Source organism: Neovison vison, chromosome 6 (genome assembly GCF_020171115.1).
Source record: "Neovison vison isolate M4711 chromosome 6, ASM_NN_V1, whole genome shotgun sequence".
NCBI lineage: Eukaryota > Metazoa > Chordata > Mammalia > Carnivora > Mustelidae > Neogale > Neogale vison.
In genome coordinates this window covers 139,823,620-139,846,299 of record NC_058096.1, presented here as the reverse complement: position 1 = coordinate 139,846,299, position 22,680 = coordinate 139,823,620, and the positions used below count along the sequence as shown (strand labels likewise).

General features: G+C 34.9%; 1 protein-coding gene across 7 annotated transcripts in view; it reads left to right on the top strand.

The window, feature by feature from the left end:
- ANKRD28 (ankyrin repeat domain 28) overlaps positions 1 to 22,680 on the top strand; it is a 205,301-nt gene that overhangs the window by 83,821 nt on the left and 98,800 nt on the right. For all 7 annotated transcript variants that reach the window (XM_044252504.1, XM_044252505.1, XM_044252502.1 and 4 more), the window contains one exon: positions 243 to 326. In XM_044252504.1, the coding sequence (XP_044108439.1) occupies positions 243 to 326 (84 nt within the window). The remainder of the gene's footprint in view (positions 1 to 242; positions 327 to 22,680) is intronic.

The window sequence follows — 22,680 nt, the reverse complement described above, 5'->3', positions numbered from 1 at the left end:
TTACAATCTACCTAATTTTAGTCATACTGAATTCATTTTTTTAAAATTAGGCTTTTTAATTCGGGGGGAATCCTGTATTTTCATATGATTTGACTTCATGAAAGTTTTGGTTAATGTCAGAAGCCAAATTGATTATTGTTCCTAAAGAGAAGAAAAAATTTAGGTTTAAAAGTTATGTGTAAATACCTTTAGAATCACTCATACAGTGTGATTAATATTTTTATTGCTTTCTTGTATTTTAGCCATCACTGGTGCAAGCTATATTTAATGGAGATCCTGATGAAGTTCGGGCACTAATATTTAAGAAAGAAGATGTTAACTTTCAGGTAAAACAATTCACTGACACTGGCCTTTAAATCTATGTATAAAAACGGTTTCTTAGAGTTGTGATTCCATTAAAAAGACATAACACAGTTCTGTAACAGTTGTTTTAAATGAAGGCAGAAGGGTCTTAACGTAATTGCCTCAAAAGAAAGGGGCTAGACATACATTCAGGATAAAGAATGTAACACATGAGAACTAGGAACCAGTGAGGGTTCTTTATTTGCCAGCTTTTTACTTGGAAATTTTTCCACAGAAAAGCTGAAAAAATACCCTGAATATCCATATACCTTCCCTATAGATTCAGCATTGATAACATTTTGCCACATTTGCTTTCCCTCTTATAATTATGCCAAAACCACACTCATGTGGTTTTTCTTTTTCTTTTTCTGAATCCCATTTGAAATAAGTTGTAAACATGAGACTTCACTGTTAAATACTTGTATGCATTTTGGATGAGGCTTCTTTTTTGTGAACTTTAAATAAAAGACATTTCTATTAAGTTTATAATATATCTAATTTAACTGAAATCAAATTTGTTTTCTGTAAATAAGCATTGTAAGCATTATATACAGATTCATCTGTTTGAGTCTTTTTTTTTTTTTAAATATTTTATTTATTTATTTGACAGAGAGAGAGAGATCACAAGTAGGCAGAGAGCCAGGCAGAGAGAGGGGGAAGCAGGCTCCCTGCTGAGCAGAGAGCCCCATGTGGGGCTCGATCGCAGGACCCTGAGATCATGACCTGAGCTGAAGGCAGAGGCTTAACCCACTGAGCCACTCAGGCGCCCCTGTTTGAGTCTTTCAATAAAGAAAGACGTATTTAAAGTCTCCAAACTGAAAGGTACAGTGCATTTAATGTGCAGGACTGACATGAGACACATTGGGTATATGTATAATTTCCTCTGTGTTTGTCTAGTTGCCAATAGTTTCTTTAATTTACTAAATTGAGGCTAAAAATATGTAATTTACTGTAATAAGATCAGATTTATTAATGTGTGTTATTGACACTGGAAACACATTGACAATACATTTTTCATATGTAAGTCAGTCCTCTGAATTATTGTGGTGAGGGGGTCATGAGTCAGAAAGTTGCTATAGGAACACCAAAACAGATGACATGAAATGATTGGTAATTCTACGAAAGCCTGCAAGTTCGTCTCATCTTTTCCTTCACACTCTTTCATACAGTTCTACTGTGGTAATATTAAGTAGATAGAAAAAGTATTTATCTTTTTAAAGTTGGATTATCCAAATAAATTTGATCTTCAGTTAAAATGGTTCATTATTACATTAGGAAGTGATCAAAGAAATGCTATATTTTTTTAAACCTTCCTAAGTGAATTGACTTCAAGTTGATATTTATTGGATACATGCACCTAATTCATGATGTACATATTTTAAATGGAGTGCCTGGTTACTTTACATAATTGGGGTGTCCTAAAGAAATCTATTTTTCTTAGGACAGAAAATAATTTTAGTGGTATAGACCTATGAAAAGGAAGAAAATGGCTTTCTGTTCTGTTTAACTCTAGTCTTGGGTTTCTTTGTTTTCTTGTTTTCTTAATAGTGTTAATAGTGCTAACAAATCTTATCTTGGTGAGGAAGTTTGTTCTATATTGCTCTTTACCATGATTAATGTCTCCATCACTACAAAGTCTCATTATAGCCAGCACTGTCTTTTGCTGTACTAATCAAATTATTTTAAATTAAAAAAAAATACTCAATCATCTTGAGCATCAGTTTATTTTGGTGTGATATCCTTGGGAACTGTTGTTTATGTGTCACTAGCATGTGACCCCCAAACATTTGTGATTTTTATCCTCTACTTATAGGTTCCTCCCTTAACTTACTTTTAACCATCATTTCTTAACATCTCCTCGCTTGGGCCCTTACTCTGAAACTTAGTATTTCAACTCAGCTGACCCTTCTTGAGGGTGGGTGACTCTTCAGTGGTCTTCAGTGATTCATGGGTTTTTGACAAGGTTTTTTTTTTTTTATGGCTATTTTTTGGTCTTTTCTCATGTGACTTAGTAGTTGAGAGTATTGTCATATATTTTACAATTTGTTAAATCTGTGGCCATTTTTCTAATTCAAGATAGTAAATTTTTTCTTTTAAGAGGCAATGTATATATTTGGTAAAACAATGTTTTGTCATATAAAATGACTCTTGATAGGTAATAAAAATAAAAATATTTAAGCTTCATGTCAGTGTGACAGTAGTGTTTTTCAAAAGTTAATTTAAGTAACTGAGAATAATATCTTTTTGAAACTTATAGGTTTTGAAGTTATTTTTATAAATTTTTAGAGTGGATATACAAATTCAGATTTCTTTCTATGCTGAATAAACATAATAAACATTGTATTATTTTAGATATATTATTTTAGTTTCTTCAGTCATGTCCTGAAGTTTTGGATACTGTGGACCACCAAGTAACATCTTTTTTTACTAATGCACCTAATTGATTTTTAACAAAATTCTTAATTTAAAATGCATTTATATTATTTGGTCTGAGAAAGAAGACTTGTTGTAGAAGCTATAGGTAAGATGATTTCGCTAGAAATACTAAAGTTGGACCACAAATAATTGAATGCCTAACTAAATACAGGTTTATTGCTCATATAATTTAATCTAGAACAAGGTGATTTTGGGGTTGGTTAAGACAGTAATTTCAGAGCTCTGGATGAGCTTTTCTATGAGACTTTTAGCTTTCTCCTCGTAGTAGATAAGACTGCTGCATTATATGCTTACGAAAAACAACCAAAGAAAGTGGAAAGGGGACCTTTACTGTAAGTGTCCTTTTTTAATCAAGCAAAATCATCTTTTCCAAAATCCCCTCAAAACTCCCTCCTCAGGTTCCTTTGGTTACTAGCTTACTCTAAACGCTCATCTACCAACAAAGGTAGAATGGGGTTAACTTCCTGCTTAGATCAATCATTGTTTATTACCTGCTTTATTTCCTGGGGCAGGAATTGAAGCTTACCATCACTGGTTGTCTGGCCATTTTTGGCCGTTACATATATGCAGAAAATCAGCATTTTCATAGGAAGGCATAAAGTAGTTGTTTGGATAGGTAACCTGATAGAAGATTTTTGATTGCCTAGAAGCAGTTGAAATAGCAAACTTTTCAAAAAATTAAAGTCACTTGGACAAGGAAGAAGCACTGTTAATTAAAAAGGCAAAACAGTCAAAATTTATAAAGGCAGAGTAGTATTACATAGTGTAAAAGAACAATTGGAATATAAGTTATTAGACCTAAGTACTCATATTTTCTTAACTTATTACCTGTATATACCAGTTGACCAAATCCATTTAAGTTCTTTGTGACTCACTTTTCTTTTGTAAATGTGTGGGGTTATAATAATGAACTTCAGTTCTTTTTTTCCCACTCCAAATTTAAGGTGCTCTAAAAATTCTGAATGACCTTGAATGACCTGCTTTTGCCCAGAAGGTTTCATATTTCTAAGTATACATAGCCAAGGGTACCTGAGTGGTTCAGTTGGTTAACTGCCTTTAGTTCAGGTCATGATTCCAGGGTCCTGGGATCAAGCCCCACATCAGGCTCCCTATTCAGCAGGGCAGTCTACTTCTTCCCCTCCCCCTGCTCATGATCTCTCTCTCTCTTTCAAATTAATAAATAAAAATCTTTATAAATAAATAAAGTCAAAGTAATAATTATATTTATTTATTATTTATTAATTATTATTAAATAATAATAATTATTATTATTATATATATCATTGCCCTAGGATTTACTAGGATTTAATGCCATGTTGTGGAGTCCAAATGATTTAGTCTGAAATACTAATAACACATTTCAGAGGAAAGGTCTGACTTTGAAAGAAAATTATTTTCTACACATAGAAATTTTCTTCTATCCAGAGTGGTAAAAATCGGTGTTAATTACAGAATTTTATTTCAGAGATAGTTATATGCCTAAGCGTTCTTATCTTACGTGATTCAGTTCATACAACAATCTCATAAAGTTGGTAGTTTAACATTCCATTCTACCAGTAGTTAACAAAACTAAAACTCAGAAAAGTTGAACATGTCCAGGATCAGTAAGTATAGCAGAACAGGAATTTTAACGTGTGTCAGACTTGATAGTGACTGGGGAAATAAAGTAAATTGGAGAAAGAGAAATATATTTTCTTTATAGCCATAAAGCTGCAATGGTTCAAAAGTAGATTTTTCCCCCCCTAGAAGTTATGGCCATGTTCTATGGATTCCTACCTTTTAACTATAATATAAGCCTGATCCTAATTTTCATGATACCAAGGGCTATTAAATGTCAGCATTGTGAATCAAGGAATACATAAGCCTCCTGGTGCCAAATTTTTGTTAGACAAAAGCGTTATTCAAAATAATATCAAACTAGGAGTAATCATAATCTAGCCAGTGCTGTTTTTAGTGTTTAAATCAGAGGAAGGCTTAGATGGTAAGTGACCCTTTTTAAACACAAAGGAGTTGATCTAAAAGCTAGTCAATAAGTAGATCTCGCCTATATCTATCATATAACTTAATATTTTTGAAAATGCTGTTTTGTATATTTTACTCACTCCTGAATTTAGTTTTGTCATTCAAAATATTTGGGGATTGATTTGTCAAAATAGCCTTTCAAATTATTAACATCTTTTAAGCTTTCAAAAATACCTTTTGGGATCATTGAAATGATGTTGATTTTACTTTGTCAGATGAAGTGCTTAGCAAGTACACATACATACACACATATCGCAGAAGCATATCATTAGTTTTCATTATTATTTTAATAATATTGTTGGCAGTTAACACAAAGTAGTGAACTCTCCATTTACACAGATTGCCTGAAATTCCACACACACCCACCCTTCACCATGTTCTCTAGTCTTTTCTAGAAATGAGCAAGGAGTGCTCTTATATTCAGCCAGTCTTTCTTGTGGTCATATGTCACTTCTGGTGGCTGCCAGTATACTAAGCTGTTGATGTTCCTAAGCTCCTAACCTCTTTGCTCAAGGATTTGAGGTCATACGTATTCTCTGTCCTAAAGCTGTATACATGTACACACTGTACACATGTACATGGTCTTCTGTAGCTACTCACAGTTGCTAGTATTGGAACCCATAACTCTCAGCCCCATCTCAAGTGTGCCCACCCAACTTCCAGCTGACTTCCATGGGACATGGAGTTAAAAGGAGGGAGTGAAGAGGAAAGAAGAACCAACTCCATTAACACCCAGGAGAGAATTTTCCAATAGTTTCTCCATGCCTAGAAGTGGTACCTCTCCTCTATTCTTGCCCGTGCCTTTAGATTCCAGCCTCAGATTTTTAAGTTTTCATGACCAGTGTTCAGTTTTCCCCAAAGTTCTATAAATGAGTGTATGTAATACTAAATGTCATGGTGACTAAATGGCTTTTGGGTGGTACTGAAACAAAGAAGGCATTGTCTAAATGAAACCAGCTGCTTTTGCAGCTAGAAACTGATGGTGGCTTAGTTTTATATTCCAGTCATGTATTGCTTTTTATTTAGCATATACACATTCTGCATCTTTTATTTTTCATCCCCAGTATATTTGGAGAGTATATATTGGGAATGTGGTATATCAGTAGTCCTTGTTAGTAATAAGAGCTTCCTCATTTGTCTTGGTAGCCACATAGTTTTGCATTGTTTATAATGTAATTTATTTTAGAAGTCCCCCTTTTAGAGAGCATTTGGATCATTTTCAATCTTGCTAATTGGAAAAAAAATTGGGATCCAAGAAAACAAAAATTCTGCTTCAGTGGACATGCAAAAATTTTAGAATGTTTGTATTTATTTTGAATTATTAAACAAATTATCATCTTTCCAAATAGACTAAGTGTAGTCTAAGTTCTTTGGAGTAATTTTACTGGACATGTATATATAAATAGGTGTTGGGTAAACGATATTTTTAGTAAAGTATCTTTACTTGTAAACTCAACAATAATGCTGATGATTTTTTTATACTTACTACGTATGAACATAGTAATATAATTATATTAACATAGTATAGCAAAATGTCATAAATTCTGTCCTAAATTTTAGACAGAACTGAAGTTGCTAATTGGTCTGTTGGGTCTTAGCTACTACCTCAGCTTTTTTTTTTTTTTTTTTAAGTTTTAGTGAGGTATAATTGACATACAATAAATTGCATATATTTAAATTGTACTATTTCATTAGTTTTGACATATGCATATACCTATAAAACCATCACCTTAATCCAGGTAGTTCACATTTCCATCACTACCAAAAGATGCCTTTTGCCCCTAACCTCTGATCTGTTTAGTCACTGTAGGCTAATTTTGTATTTTCAAGAAGTTTATATAAATGAAATGATACAATATATCCTCCTTTTGTCTAGCTTTTTTTTATTCAGCATAATTATTTTGAATTTCATCCATGCTGTGGCACATATTAACAGTTTATTCTTTTCTGTGTAGTAGTATCTTTTCTGCTTAGTATTCCATTGTATCTGTGAATATAGTTTATCCACTGAGCTGTTGATAGACATTTGAGTTGCTTCTCTTTTTCATCTATTACAAATAAAGCTAGTATGAACCTTTCTGTGTAAGTCTTTATATGAACATAGTCTTTCCTTTCTCTTGGGTAAATATCTAGTTATAAGGTCAGACCATATGGTAGTTTAACTTTTTAAGAAATTGCCAACTGTGTCCAAATTTGTTGTATCATTATACATTCCCACCAGCAAGATATGAAAATCTGTTTTTTCACATTCTTACCAATGTTTGGTACAATCAGTCTTTTCTCATCTTAAAAATTCTAATAGAATGGATGCACTGTATCCATCCGACAGTGTATCTCATTGTAGTTTTAATTTGCACTGCAGTGATGACTAATGGTATTAATCATCTTTTCATGTACCTCTTGGCAATCTGTGTATTCTCATTGGTGAAATGTCTTTTCAAGTGTTTTTGCTAGTTTTTTTTTTTTTTCTTAATTGGATCGTTTTCTTGCTCTTGAGTTTTAAGAGTTCTTTATATGTTCTGGATACAGAGACTCATGCTGTGGCTGTCTTTCCATTCTCTTTTAAGAGTTTATTTGAAGAGCAGAAGTTTTAAATTTTGTGAAGCCCAGTTTATTCATTCTTTTATGAATCTTGGTTTTGGTGTTGTATCTAAAAAGCTATCTGTCTCATTGTCATGTAGTTTTTCTTGTATCTTCCGAGGTTTCATAGTTTTAAATTTCACATTTAGATCTATAATCTGTTTTGAGTTAATGTTTGTATATTATTTAGGGACGCCTGGTTGGCTCATTCAGTTAATGTGTCTGCCTTCAGCTCAAGTCATGATCCCAGGGTCCTGGGATCGAGACCTGTGTTGGGCCTCCTGGTCAGCGGGGAGTTTGCTTTTCCTTCTGTCTGTGTGTGCTGTCTCTTTTACTCTCCCAAATAAACAAACAAATCTTCAAAAAAAATCTGTATTATGCACAATATATGCACAATATAGGCCAAAGTTCACTTTTTTAATATGTGGATATATACATTTATTAAAATATTTGTTGAAAAGAGTGTTTTTTCACTGAATTGTCTTTATATCTTTATCAAAAGTGTGTTGTTAAGGCCAGTACCGTACTGTTGTGATGGTATAGCTTTATAAGTCTTGATCACCAACTACTACCTTTTTCAGAAATCTTTTGGGTAGGTCATTTGTGTTTTTATATAAATTTTAGAATAAGCTTGTCAGTTTCTAGGAGCAGAATTGGATTGTGTTGATTTGTAGGTCAGCTTGGCAAAAATTAACATCTTAATAGTGCTGAGTCTTCTGAACCATGAACAAGTTACAGCTCTCCTTCTATTTAGGTCATTTTTAATTTCTCTCAGCAAATTTTGAAATTTTGCTGAGGATGGCCTTTTATTTATGGTGTTAAATTTATACTTTATAAATTTAATAAATGTTATTTAATTTCTAAAAGTGCTAAACCTGCTGTACAGAAGTGAGTTTTTCTTGAGTATTCTGTCCAGTGCTCCAGGAAATTCGAGTTTTTCACGCTAGCTTGTGGAACAGGACACTTCCCAGTATGCAACTCAAGCACTGTTCCTTCAAAATCCATGTATTTTCGCTGGGGATAATATCACCTCCAACTTGGCAAAATTTGTTTTTTTGCTGTGAGTATGTATGTGTGTATGTGTGAGAGAAAGATCAACCATATTGTTACAATGATTTATGGCCCTCCAAAGAGCCAAACTTTAGAGGTTAGGTACACAGTAGTAGTAAAATTTCATGGGGACAGTTAGGGAAGAAAAAGAAAAAGTCTCAAAAAACCTCCTGGGTCAGGGTGATAAGGAGAAAAGAGTTGAGAAACATTGCTTTAATTACTTTGGATGCTTCTTTTCGCTAGACTAGGTAGTATTTTTATATACATGTGCTGTTTTGTACTTAGCTGAGTACCCAAGGGGATAATCTACAGATCTGTGGGATTTTCTAGGAGTACCAACCTTTCTCTCTGTTTACTCTGTTCTGAGAATTCTCACCCCTTTCTCCCCAGACTGTCAGCTCTGTCTCTTTAACTCTGGCAAATATGCCTATTAAAACATACGTAGCTCTGTAAAAGCCATTAAAAATAATTTTTTTGATTAAAACAACTGACTGACATTCCACTGTATGTTTTCAGATTTATACCTTACATATTTTCTGAAATGAAGTTTTCTGTTTTAGTCCAGCAGTATTTTTGAAATAGGCATTCTGGACATTAGTTTTCTAAACAGTAGTATTATATTTGATAATTAAAATGCCCATCATAGATGGCAATACCTCCTCTAATTCTAACAGGAGTTGGTATTGATACATAATTTGGGGGTGTCTGTCTGGCTCAGTCAGTAGAGCATGCATGTCTTGATCTCAGAGTCCTGAGGTCAAGCTCCACTTTGGTCATGGAGCCTACTTTAAAGAAATATTAAAAGATATGTAGTTTTGGTGTTTTATTTTTTTATTGTGAAAAGCAAGTAAACCTTAGCATAAGGGTATCTGATCACCATTAAATTTGTAAAAGAGGGTAAATTCCTTGTTTAGAATAGGTTTCTGTGTTGATTTGTCTTTTTAATATTACTGCTGATAGAGCAATGTCTAGATTACAGCATGAATTAATACTACATTCTAAACTTGCTAAATAGAATTTGCCTCAGGGCAAGAACCATGCCTTCCATTTTGTAGGATAGTTAGTACTAGAAAGGGGTCTTAGAAATCAAGTAATTAAATCATCTCTGTTGAGGGTGAGGCAGAACTGAAGCCCTTGGAGTTTGTTTGATTTGGTCATTTATATTTAGAAGAGATACAGGATAAGAGCCCGTTTTCTTAATGTCCAGTTCGTTTTTTGTCCATGTTGTCTCCTGTAGTTTGTCACTCCTCAGTTCTGCCTTGTGGTTTAGTACAAATACAAGAAATTTCTTAGCTTTTTTCTTGCAGCTATAAGTAAATAAGCCCTTAGTAAATACTTGCTAGCTCAATTTGGTGTAACTTGGTAGGTTCATTCCTTGGCAAATTAGTCCTGGTTACTTTGCTGGGGACTAGGAAGACAAGTCCAGTCATACATACTTTCCCCCCCCTACTCTACATGCTCTTTCCTGACTCATGATATCAGTTTTGCCCTCATTGTCTCCAGCTCCCTTTGCCTCATCTTCAGTTTCTTTAGGTTGCCCTTAACAGTAGTCAGAATTCCTAAATGGCCCATAGGAATCTCGTGATCCCCCCACCCCATGTACATCTCCTGTATAATCTTCTATACCATAAATAAATGAACCTCAAGGTAGATTCTTCCTTAGGTCTTCTGGTGAGAACACTGAGCAGAGGAGAGAGATCCTGAGCAGAGGACTCAGTCACACTATGCCTGGACTTCTGCCCTGCAGAACTATTCATTAATAAATGACTGCAATTGTGAGCTGCTAAGTTTGTCGTAATTTGTTATGCAACAATAGAGAACAATAGAGTCCCTTTTCTGGAACACCTTTCTTGGTCCTCCAGGTGCTATTATGGCAGCCTAATAGATGTCCGCAGCTCTCTAGATGTTTGTAGCACTCATACTAGTTAACCTGTTTCCTGTTTAGCACCTTTAACTCTCAGTGTATTAGGGACCTGGTTTGAATTATTCCCTGTATTTAAACCCAGTCTGCAGTAAATAGTAGCCATTTAAAAAGTGTTAGAAGTGAATGAATAAAAATAAGACATAGATCTGGACTTTAACTATTCCAAATTTTTAATCTAAAAGGTGGTTTGGCTATGTTGTATGTGGGTATTCTTGTTATTGTTTGTGTGTGGGATGTACCAGCGAGTTTCCCTGACAGACTAGAAAACAACTTTACTGTTAATATTAACATTTAAATCATTATCAGTAATTAAATTTGTAGGATTGCTGAATACATAGCACAAAGAAACACAAGAAAAATGGAAACTTCACAGGTGAAGAGGGCATGCTGGGAGTTGCCATTCATTAAGAACTGCCTATAAGCCAAGTGTATATAGTTTTTGATAAAGTGGGGTTCACTTTTCATACTGCCAGAATGGTGGCACATATAAATTATAAGCAAGTCTAAATAGCTGATACATTGGTAAACTAAAGCACTTGTATGTAAACTATGTATATGTAAACTGTGTAAACTATGTATATGTAAACTATGTTATGTAGCTATATGTATGTATGTAAACTAAAGCACTTGTAAAATAGCCAGTCAGATTTCGGAAAGGAAACTTCTTGTCCCATCCCACCCCAAATCATGTATTCACAAAAAAATATATTTTATTTGAATTACATAATTATAAATTATCTAGTATAAAAATGAGTGATTTAATAATAGATTAATTAGTAAATGAAGGTTTTCGATAAAATTACGTTAACAAAACCTTGAGATACATTTTCTCCAGTCTTAGAATTGTTGAGTAAAACATGTCAGTTACATAAATATTTTATCTTATTTTAAAGATTTTAGTTTTTTACTTGACAGAGAAAGAGCGCAGCAGAGGGAAAGGGAAAAGCAGACTCCCTGCTGAGCAGGGAGCCCAATATGGGTCTTAATCCCAGGACCTCATGACCCGTGCCAAAGGCATATGCTTAACTGACTGAGCCCCCCAGGAGCCCAGTTACACAAATATTTTAAACTAATGTAGGATTGTTTTCTGTGATAGTTTTTATAGATAATTAAGGATTTAAATATTACTTACTTGGTGCCTGGGTGGCTCATTCAGTCAAGGGTCTACCTTTGGCTGAGGTCAAGATCCCAGGGTCCTGGGATCAGATCCCGAGCTGGCTTCCTGCTCAGCAGAAAGTCTGCTTCTCTCCTTCCCTCTTCCTCTCCTTTCCCCCACCTTGTGCTCAATCGGGTGTGTGTGTGTGTGTACGTACGCGCGCGCGCATGTATACATGGTCTCTCTTTCTCTTTCAAATAAGTAAAAATCTTTAAAAAAAAAAAAGAATGTTACTTAAAGTGATTGAAAGCATCTTATACAAAGTCAGTAAATTAATAAGTTAATCATTTTAATATTTATTTTTATTCTTAATTCCTTTGTAGACACAAATTGGTGGTTGAGGGGAGGGCATGGGTAAAAGGAGTGAGTGGCTTCTTTTTCAATTTTCAGGTGACTTTTTCATTTTCATTTTGAACATTAGTTCAGGAGAATAAAACTTGCCAAACGAACAAGGGAGTCTACTGTTGTTGTTCTTAAGCTCAAATACTATGTCAGAGCCTGTGTCTTCTGCCAATTTTTTAAATATGCTTTTCCTTTTAGTTCAGCTGTATTTTAATTGATGTTTTAGAAGAATGGTTTAGAAGAATGTTTTAGAACACTCATGTCCGGTGTTTTTCTCCTTCTTTCTTTTAATCTTTTTAAAAATTGTGAAGTATAACACGCTCAAAATATGTAAAACAAATGTAGACTATTATGAGTTATTTAAATGTAACTTCTTCCCAGATCAAGAAACAGAATATTACTGTTGCCAACAAAAGTGCCCTTGGTGCCCACCTTATGATCAGAACCGTCTATTCCCACCCTGCAATGTGGCCATTAATCTGACTTTTATAATAGTGTCTCTCTCTCTGTTTTCTTTTGTAACTTTGCCACCTAATTATTCCTCTCTAACGAGTACAATTTAATTCTGCGTGTTTTTAACTAAATAATCTTACAACATGTATTCTTTCATGGCTGGGTTCTTCTGCACGACACTGTCTTATTTCAGAAATTTACCTGTGTTACATGTATCTAAGATTATTCATAATCCATCAAATGCATGCACCACAGTTTATGCATAATCTGCTATTGATGGATAGTTGGGTTGTTTCCAGTTTTTGCCCATTATGAACAATGCAGCTATTCATGAGCATGCCTCTGTTGCATATGAGCATTTCTCTAGGATATATACCTCAGCATAGAATTTCTGGTATATAGGCTATACAGATTAATAGAGAATACCATATTATTAAACAATTTATACTCCCAGGAAAACTATGAGATTTCTTACTGCTCCACATTTTTGGACACATTCTTGGTTTTTGGTTTTTGGTTTTTGTCAGACTTCTTTATTTAGCCTATTTGTTATGTAGTATCTCATTATCTATAAAGTTTGAATTATTTGATGACAGCATCAAGTACTTTTTTTTATATGCTTGTTAGACATTCACATAGCTTATTTTATAAAGTGTCCGTTAAATCTCTTGCCCATTTTTCTTTCGAATTTTCTCTTATTAATTTACAGTTTTTTATATATCCTAGATCTGACCTCTTGAGAACTGTGTGTGTTGCAGGTGTCTTCTCCCATTCCAACTTGACTTTTCACCCTTTCTTGTGACATTGAACATGGGGTGTTAATGTAGTCATATTTTTCAGTATTTTCCTTCAAGGTTAAAACTTTTGAGCTTTTGATATCTTAAGAAGTCTTTCCCTAACCTGAGTCATAAAGATAATATCCTATATTTGTTTCTGAGAGCTTTATCATTTTGCTCTTTACATTTATCTTTACAATATATTTGCAGCTAAATTAGACCTATAATGGGAGGTAGTGTTTTTTTATTTTTGTTTTTTTTCCCTTTCCCAAATGGGTGCTAAGTTGTTCCAACACAGTGTAATTACTCATATTTTGTTGAGCTTTTCTCTGTCAGGTATATGATTTGCAAATGTTTTCTTCCAGTGTATATCTTGCTGTTTTATCTTCCTCATGTGTTTTCCTCAAAGCAAGAGTTTTTCATTTTATGAAGTTTAATTTATCAACTTTGTGAATTGTTCTTTTGGTGTCCCATGCAAGAACTCCTTGCCCAACCTACACATTTTCTCATATCTTTTCCTCTAGACATTTAAAAACCTTTGATTTGGCCATTAGATCTATGATCCTTTTTGAGTTAATTTTTGTATTCAGTGTTAAGTATAGATTGGCGTTCGTTTTTTGGCATTTGGATATCTGGGACCATTTGTTGGAAAGGTAATATCTCCTTTTAATTGCTTTTGTACTTTTGTTAAAAATCAATTGATCAAATTTGCATGGGTTTATTTCTGGATTCTTTATTCTAGATATCTCTCTTTTTTTTTTTAAAAAGATTTTATTTATTTGACAGACAGAGATCCCAAGTAGGCAGAGAGGCAGGCAGAGAGAGAGGAGGAAGCAGGCCCCCTGCTGAGCAAAGTCTATAGTCTCTCATGGTTCACCTCCCCTTCCAGTTTCCCTCAACTCCCTTCTCCTCTCCATCTCCCCTTGTCCTCCATGCTATTTGTTATGCTCCACAAATAAGTGAAACCATATGATGATTGACTCTCTGCTTGACTTATTTCACTCAGCACAATCTCTTCCAGTCCCGTCCATGTTGCTACAAAAGTTGGGTATTCATCTTTTCTGATGGAGGCATAATACTCCATAGTGTCTATGGACCACATCTTCCTTATGCATTCGTCCGTTGAAGGGCATCTTGGTTCTTTCCACAGTTTGGCGACCATGGCCATTGCTGCTATAAACATTGGGGTACAGATGGCCCTTCTTTTCACTGCATCTGCATCTTTGGGGTAAATACCCAGTAGTGCAATTGCAGAGTCATAGGGAAGCTCTATTTTTAATTTCTTGAGGAATCTCCACACTGTTTTCCAAAGTGGCTGCACCAACTTGCATTCCCACCAACAGTGTAAGAGGGTTCCCCTTTCTCCACATCCCCTCCAACACATGTTGTTTCCTGTCTTGCTAATTTTGGCCATTCTAACTGGTATAAGGTGGTATCTCAGTGTGGTTTTAATTTGAATTTCCCTGATGGCTAGTGATGATGAACATTTTTTCATGTGTCTGATAGCCATTTGTATGTCTTCATTGGAGAAGTGTCTGTTCATATCTGCTGCCCATTTTTTGATATGATTGTCTGTTTTGTGTGTGTTGAGTTTGAGGAGTTCTTTATAGATCCTGGATATCAACCTTTTGTCTGTACTGTCATTTGCAAATATCTTCTCCCATTCCATGGGTTGCCTCTTTGTTTTGTTGACTGTTTCCTTTGCTGTGCAGAAGCTTTTGATCTTGATGAAGTCCCCAAAATTCATTTTCGCTTTTGTTTCCTTTGCCTTTGGAGACATATCTTGAAAGAAGTTGCTGTGGCTGATATCGAAGAGGTTACTGCCTATGTTTTCCTCTAGGATTCTGATGGATTCCTATCTCACATTGAGGTCTTTTATCCATTTTGAGTTTATCTTTGTGTACTCTCCCATCATTTTTACCAGTTTTTGCTTGCATATATTTTGAAACTCTGTTATTAGTTGTATATTATGTTAAGATTGTGATGTCTTTTAGATAAATTAATCCTTTACCATGTCCTTCTTTATCTCTGGTAATTTTTTTTTTTTATTCTGCATTCTAAGTGATGTTATTGATGTAGCCACGTTAGCTGTCTTTACTGTTTAATGGTATATCTCTTAACATCTTATTAACGTTAAGCATATCTGTGTCATTACATTTAATATGATTTCTTATAAGTACTGTATATTAGGTATTGTTTTTTCATCCAAAATGACGATCTGTATCTTTTAATTGGTATGTTTAGATCTTTACATTTAATGTATGTGTTGTTTCGACTGGATTTAGGTCTCCTGTTTTTATTTGTGCCTTTTAAGTTTTGTTCCTGTTCCCTCTTTCCTTCCTTTTGGATTATTTGGATTTATTTAGGACTATTTTTATGTTCTTCACTGGCATTTTGACCGTATCTCTGTTTATTTTCCTTAGTAGTTGATCTAGGGATTATAATATATTTATCTGTTCACAGTCTACATAGAATTGATATTTAAACTCTTCAGGTTTTTTTTAAGATTTTATTTGAAAGATAGAGCATGAGATGGGGGAGTGTCAGGGGGAGAAGCAGACTTCTCACTGAGCAGGGAGCCCAACCTGGGACCCAGTCTTGGGACTCAAAGATCATGACCTGAGCTGAAGGCAGTCACCTAACCAACTGACCCAGGCGTCCCACTTCAAGTTTTTTTCATTTCATTTTGTTTATATTTTATTAAAATATAATGTATTATTGGTTTCAGAGGTACAGGTCTATGATTCATCAGTCTTATACCCAGTGCTCATTATATCATGTGCCCTTCTTAGTGTCTATCACCCATTTTCCCCATTTCTTCATCCTCCTCCGCTCTAGCAACGCTCAGTTTGTTTCCCGAGATTAAGTGTCTCTTATTTTGTCCCCCTCTCTGGTTTCATTTTTTTATTTTTTCCGCTCTTCCCCTATGATGCTGTTTTCTTTCTTAAATTCTACGTACCAGTGAGATCATGTGATAATTGTCTTTCTCTGATTAACTTATTTCATTTAGCATAATACCTTCTAGTTCTAGCTGCATTGGTACAAATAGTTTTTTGATGGGTGCATAATATTCCTGTGTCTCTGTGTGTGTGTGTGTGTGTGTGTGTGTGTGTGTGTGTGTGTACACACACCACATCTTTATCCATTCGTCTGTCAGTGAACATCTGGGTTCTTTAAATAGTTTGGCTGTTGTGGACATTGCTGCTATAAACATTGGGGTGCAGGTGCCCCTTCAGGTCACTGCATTTGTGTCTTTGGGGCAAAAACCATAGTACAGTTGTTGGGTCGTAGGGTAGCTCTGTTTTCAACTTTTTGAGGAACCTCCGTACTGTTTTCCAGAGTGGCTGTATCAGCTTGCATTCCCACCAGCAGTGTAGGAGGGCTCCCCTTTCTCTATATCCTTGCCAGCACCTGTCGTTTCCTGACTTGTTCATTTTAGCCATTCTGACTGGTATGAGGTGGTATCTCACTGAGGTATTGATTTGTATTTCCCTGATGCTGAGTAAGGATGAAAAATGGAACATTTTTCCATTCTTTTGTGTCTTCCTCAATTTCTTTCATGAGTGCCTATAGTTTTCTGAGTACCAAACATTTAATAAGAATTAATACCTGTTCTTCTGAAGCTGTTTCAAAAAAACAGAAATGGAAGGAAAACTTCAAATCTTTCTATAGGCTAACATTACCTTGATCCCCAAACCAGGCAAACACGCCACTGTAAAGGAGAATTACAAACCAATATCCCTGTATCCACAAATAGATCAATGTGATACACTACATAAATAGAAGAAAAAACAAGAACCATTTAATCCTCTCAATAGATGCAGAAAAAGCATTTAACCAAATACATATAGCATCCTTTCTTGATTAAAACTCTTAACAGTGTAGAGAAAATGGGAACCTACCTCAATATCATAAAAGCCATCTATGAAAAACCCACAGCAAATATCATTCTGAGTGGGGAAAAAAACGGAAATTTTTTCCCCTAAGGTCAGGAACATGGCAAGGCTGTCCACTCTCACCACTGTTGTTCAGCATAGTACTAGAAGTCTTAGTACCAGCAATCAGAAAACTAAAAGAAATAAATGGCATGTAAATCGGCAAAGAAGTTAAACTCTCACTCTTTGCATGATACTATATGTGGAAAACCTAAAAGACTTTACCCCGAAATTGCTAGAACTTACAAAGGAATTCAGCAAATGGCAGGATAAAAAAAATCAGTACACAGAAATCTGTTGCATTTCTATACACTAACAATGAGACAGAAGAAAGAGAAATTAAGGATTTAAATATACTTAGGAATAAACCTAACCAAAGATGCACTAAGGATTGTACCACTTCAAGTTTTAAAAACCAAAAGTCCCTACTCTCCCCACTTTATATTAGAGTTGCCATGTAATATATGTAATACATTGAATTCTTTCCCAGAAAACATTAAAATTTTTGCTTTCAGTCAGCTGTGTTTCCTTCATACTTAAAGATCTATGTTTCTCTCCGGTATCATTTCCCTTCAGCTTGAAGAACTTCCTTTAGCATTTCTTTTTAGACCAAGATTGCTGGAAATGAATTTTCTTTAGTTTCCTTTCATTTGAGAGTGTTCTTAGCTTTCCTTCATTTCTAAAGGATGTTTTCAAGTGATGCAGATTTCTTGTTTGACAGGGGGTTTGTTTTTGTTTTTGTTTTTGAGTCTTCTGGCCTCCATGGTTTCTGGTAAGAAATACATAGTCCTTAAAATCTTTCTTTTACACGTAAATAGTTTTTAAAGCAGTCTAAGAAAAATGATTTTTGTCTTTATTTGGGTTTTAACAATTTGATTGTGTGTCTTGGCATGATCTTTGTGTTTATCCTACTTGTGATTCGCTAAACTTCTTGAACCTGTAAATTTATGTCTTTTACCAAATTTGGGAAATTTCCAGCCATTATTTCTTCAAAACATTTTTTTCTGCAACCCTTTCTTTTTTCCTTCTGGGACTCCATTGACACAAATGTGAAGACCTTTGATGTTGTCCTAGTTGGTACTGTATTAAATACAAATTTTCATATTGAGGATCTCCAGAATAAAAGCATAATTTTTTTAAAAGGTGTTGAAAACTCTGTTTGATAGGTACCTAAGGGGGACAAAACATGCTTTTAATTTAGCTGCTAAATAAAAAGCAGCATATAAATCACTTAATATATAAAATTATAAGAAATCCCCATTCAGACTTGATTTTGAAACATTTTTATTATTTAGTAAGATCGACCATTTTGTTTCTTGTCCCCCCAAAAAAGGTTTCTCTGTGTTGAATATTTACATTGATTTTACTGGTATCGATCAACCGCAGATTGCCATGTTTGCATATGCCCACTGTATTGGAGTTTGTGCATAGAGTTCTAGAATTGAAATAGATCCTTCTAGTAAATCTAGTGATTTACCTGGTATATTTCAAGTTCAAGAGTTTTTTTTTTTTTCTTTGATAGTAGCTGTATTATCTGATACTGATTTTTCAGGTCTACTCTAAGTTAAAGGCTATAAAATACATAATTTTCTAATAGTGCATATTCAGATTACCTTTATTAACTTGGGATATATGCTTAATTTAAAGGTCAAATATCATGGCTATGGGTAGTATATGTGCATGTATTTGTGACAATCTAGATTTCTTTTTTTCAAGTTATTGCTGTTTAAAATATTACCTTGTGCTGTAGATTAATACTGAAAGTTGAGTGGGGCATCTTTGGGTAGCCTTGTCTTTGTTTATAAATGGAGTGGACTATCCTGTTACTTCAAGACACTGATTTAGTTTCAAAAAAAAAAAAAAAGCTTGATCAAGAAGTATGAGTAGTGAAATTGATTTGTTAGATGTATCTTCCTTGTTTACTATCCATAAAGTGAAACTGTTAATAATTGGTTTAAATGTATAAATCTTTCAGTTACTTATATAGTCTTGTAGACAAGATTGTGATATTTTAATGCTCAAATGATTTGTCTTATAATAGGTTCACCTTTTTTCTGTGATTCTTTCCTAAGAAATGAAAATCTCTCACTCTTCTTCCCAGACTTTGTACTTTTTAAGTGTCGCCTACTTGTAACTAACCAAAATAGAGAGCTATAAAAAATAACATTTGTGGAAAAATTTTCTAGAGTAGGACCATACTTCTGCAGTTATAGAAGGGTGAGGAAACCCTTGTTACTGGTATGATTTTTAAAGATCTATTCTTTTCCAGAATCTAACATATGCCTGGATATTTAGAGGTAAACATGTGGACATCAAGAATGACTGCTACATCACTGTTGCTGTTAACTTATTTAAACTGTAAGGAAATGAAGAGGTTCTCAGGGACCTTGATCTAGGTTAGGCAAATTAGACTCTTTTCTCATTTGTAAAATGAGGTAATTGTACTTGATTTCTAAAGCTATTTCTATCCCTAATGTATTACTTTGACAATTCTGTAAACTATTATATTTGCTTTATGAATTATATCACGTAAGCCTGGGTTATTTCATATTAATTTTGGATGGAAGCAGATTTTAGCTTAGAATCAGCTAAATGATCCTTTTTTCTTCTGTCACCTTTTTCATGTCAGTGGATAGTACACATTGATTGGAATATTTTCTCTGGGTATCCTTCTTACTCTGATATTTCCCTGTTACCACATCAGAGGCAGTATAAAAAATCACAAAGTGGAAGAAACTTTGGCTACTTAGTGTCCATTTATTCTCCAAATTCCTTTAATGCACAGTATTTCCATTTTGTTTGGGCATTTTATCCCCCATCTCACTGGAAAAGGACCCCTTTCCCACCTGCAGTGGTGTCATAATCAAGTGGCTGATTTAGGCATAGCAGATGACACAAGACTTGCCAATGAGAAGTGAAAGGAAGTATGTGAATGCCTTCTGGGCAGTTTCCTCACTGATTAAAAATAGACACAAGGGTGGGGGGTTGCTGGGTAGCTCAGTCAGTTAAGCATCTGCCTTTGGCCCAGGTCATGATCTCAGGGTTCTGGGATCTAGTCCCTGCATGCTGCATGGGCTACCTGCTCAGCGGTTAGTGTGCTTCATCCTTTCCTCTCCCTGCCCTGCTTGTGCTTTCTCTCTCTCTCTGCCTCCCTCACTCAAATAAATAAAATCTTAAAAAAAAGTAAAAATATAAAAATAGACACAAAGGAGACTTCCGGTTTCTAGTTCCACATGTAAGAAACTTGGAAGTCACCAGTCTGGCCTAACAGGTACAAATCTGAACAGACTGAAAAATTAACAGCTTTTCCTGGGTCCGTAAGGGAGAGGACCCAAGGGCAAATCATTGCTCCCAAGATTGGAAAGTCACAAATGAACGGAGAAAGCTGAGGCTTGAAGACTCAAGAGTGACTCATGAGCAGAAGCTGCTCAGGAATCAGTGCTGGGGAAGGAAAAAAACTTTAGTTGACAAAATTGTTAAGAGGTTCAGTATGGATAACTCAAGAGTTAAAAACACTAGAGGACCCAGTCACAGGCTCCCAGAATATTACAAGGTTTACTCCAGGAGCTGGACTGGGTTCTCACAGTAAATATTGGAGAAGACCCCTTGTGGTTCTAGCAGGGGTGGAGGGAAAGGGAACCATTTTGAAGTCATCATAGTATCCTCCTCTTCTTAACAAGGCCTGCCCTCAAGGGAAACTAGTTAACCAGGGCCTAACTAACCCAAGGGAAGACAGATACCCAATTCCAGCTCCCTCTAGTCATTTTTTCCCACCTGGAGGCAGGAGAGGGTAAACTGGGAAACACTTGTGAAGTTCACAGACCAGGGGCGTAGGCTCACTAAAAGACCTAATCAAGAAGCACTGCCTCTCCCCCACACTTCACAACACATTAATTACTAAAGGACCTATTTACTTACAGTGCTTATTTACTTTTATCCAATACATCATATCTAGTTATCAAGAAAAAACTGTGAGATATACCAGAAGGCAAAAGCACAATTTGAGAAGAGATGGAAATCCTAAGAAAGAACTAAAAGGAAATACTAGGGATTAAAAAAACACTGTAAAAGATTTTTAAAAATGCTTTTGATGGACTTCTTAATAGGCTGGACATAGCTAAGAAAAATCTCTGAGCTAGAGGATATAGCATTAGAATCCTCATTAAACTGAAAAAGCAAAGAGAACAAAGACTTAACAGAATATAAACAACTACAAAAGGTGCACATTTTTTTGTAATAGAAATGCCAAAAGGAGAAGAAAGAGAAAGAAACAGAAGAAATATTTGAAACAGTCAAGACTGAGAATTTTCCAGCTGTCAAGACACTAAACCACAAATCAAGAAGCTCAGCAAACACTAAGCAAGATAAATGTAAACAAAACCTACAACAGCAAAAAAACAGGTATATCATTTTGTAAACTGCAGAAAATCAAAGATATAAAATACCTATAGAGGAGCAAAGGTATTCAGTTTCTCAGAAACCATGCAAATACGAAGAGAGTGGAGGGAAATATTTAAAAAGGCAAAGGAAAATTAAAACTTTCTCAAACAAATAAAAATTAAAAGAATTTGTTATTGGTAGACCTGCTTTGTAAGAAATATTAAAAGAAGTTCTTAATATGGAAGGAAAATAATAGATATCAGAAATTTAGATCTACATAAGAAAGAAGGAATATGTCCCAAGTAGAATGAAAATAGTTTTCTTATTTCTAGCTGATCTAATACAAAGCTTGTTTAACAATGTAGGGGCACCTGGGTGGTTCAGACAGTTAAGTGTCTGCCTTTTGCTTGGGTCATGACCCCAGGGTGCTGGGATCAACCCTGAATCGGGTTCCATGCTGGGCGTGGTTCCTGCTTCTCCCTGCAGCTCCCCCTGCTTGTGTGAGCTCTCTCTCTCCCTCCCTCTCCCTCTGTCAAATAAACAAATAAAATATTTTTAAAAAATCAAGTATTCCATTATGTGTGCTAATGTGTGAATATATATTATGAATATGTAGCATATATTCATATTAGTATTATGAATATATATTATCTTTCATATATATGTACTTATGCTTCTATGTAAATGAAATGGATGAAAGCAGTGATGCAAGGGAGAGGAAGCAGAATTAGGATTAATTTGATATTAAAAAGTTTGCAATCGGGACGCCTGGGTGGCGCAGTTGGTTGGGCGACTGCCTTCGGCTCAGGGCGTGATCCTGGAGTCCCGGGATCGAGTCCCACATCAGGCTCCCAGCTCCATGGGGAGTCTGCTTCGCTCTCTGACCTTCTCCTCGCTCATGCTCTCTCTCACTGTCTCTCTCAAATAAATAAATAAAATCTTTAAAAAAAAAAAAAAAAAAGTTTGCACTCGATACTAAGTGGTGTGTGATATTTGAAAATAGGTTTGGGTTAGTTATAAATATATACTGTAAACTCTAGGGCAACCATTAAAAATTGTTTCTAAAGTATAACCAATATGCTAAGAATAGAGAGAAGATGGATTCATACTGTATGTTCAGTTAAAGCCACAGAAGGCAGAAAAAGTGGAAGATAAAAATAGGGACCAAAAAAAATGAGGGAAACAAAACTGTAACAAATATAGTATATATTAATCCAGTTGTATCAATAATGCTCTAAATATACCAGTTAAAAGCCAGAGCTTGTAATAGTGGGTCAAGGAAAA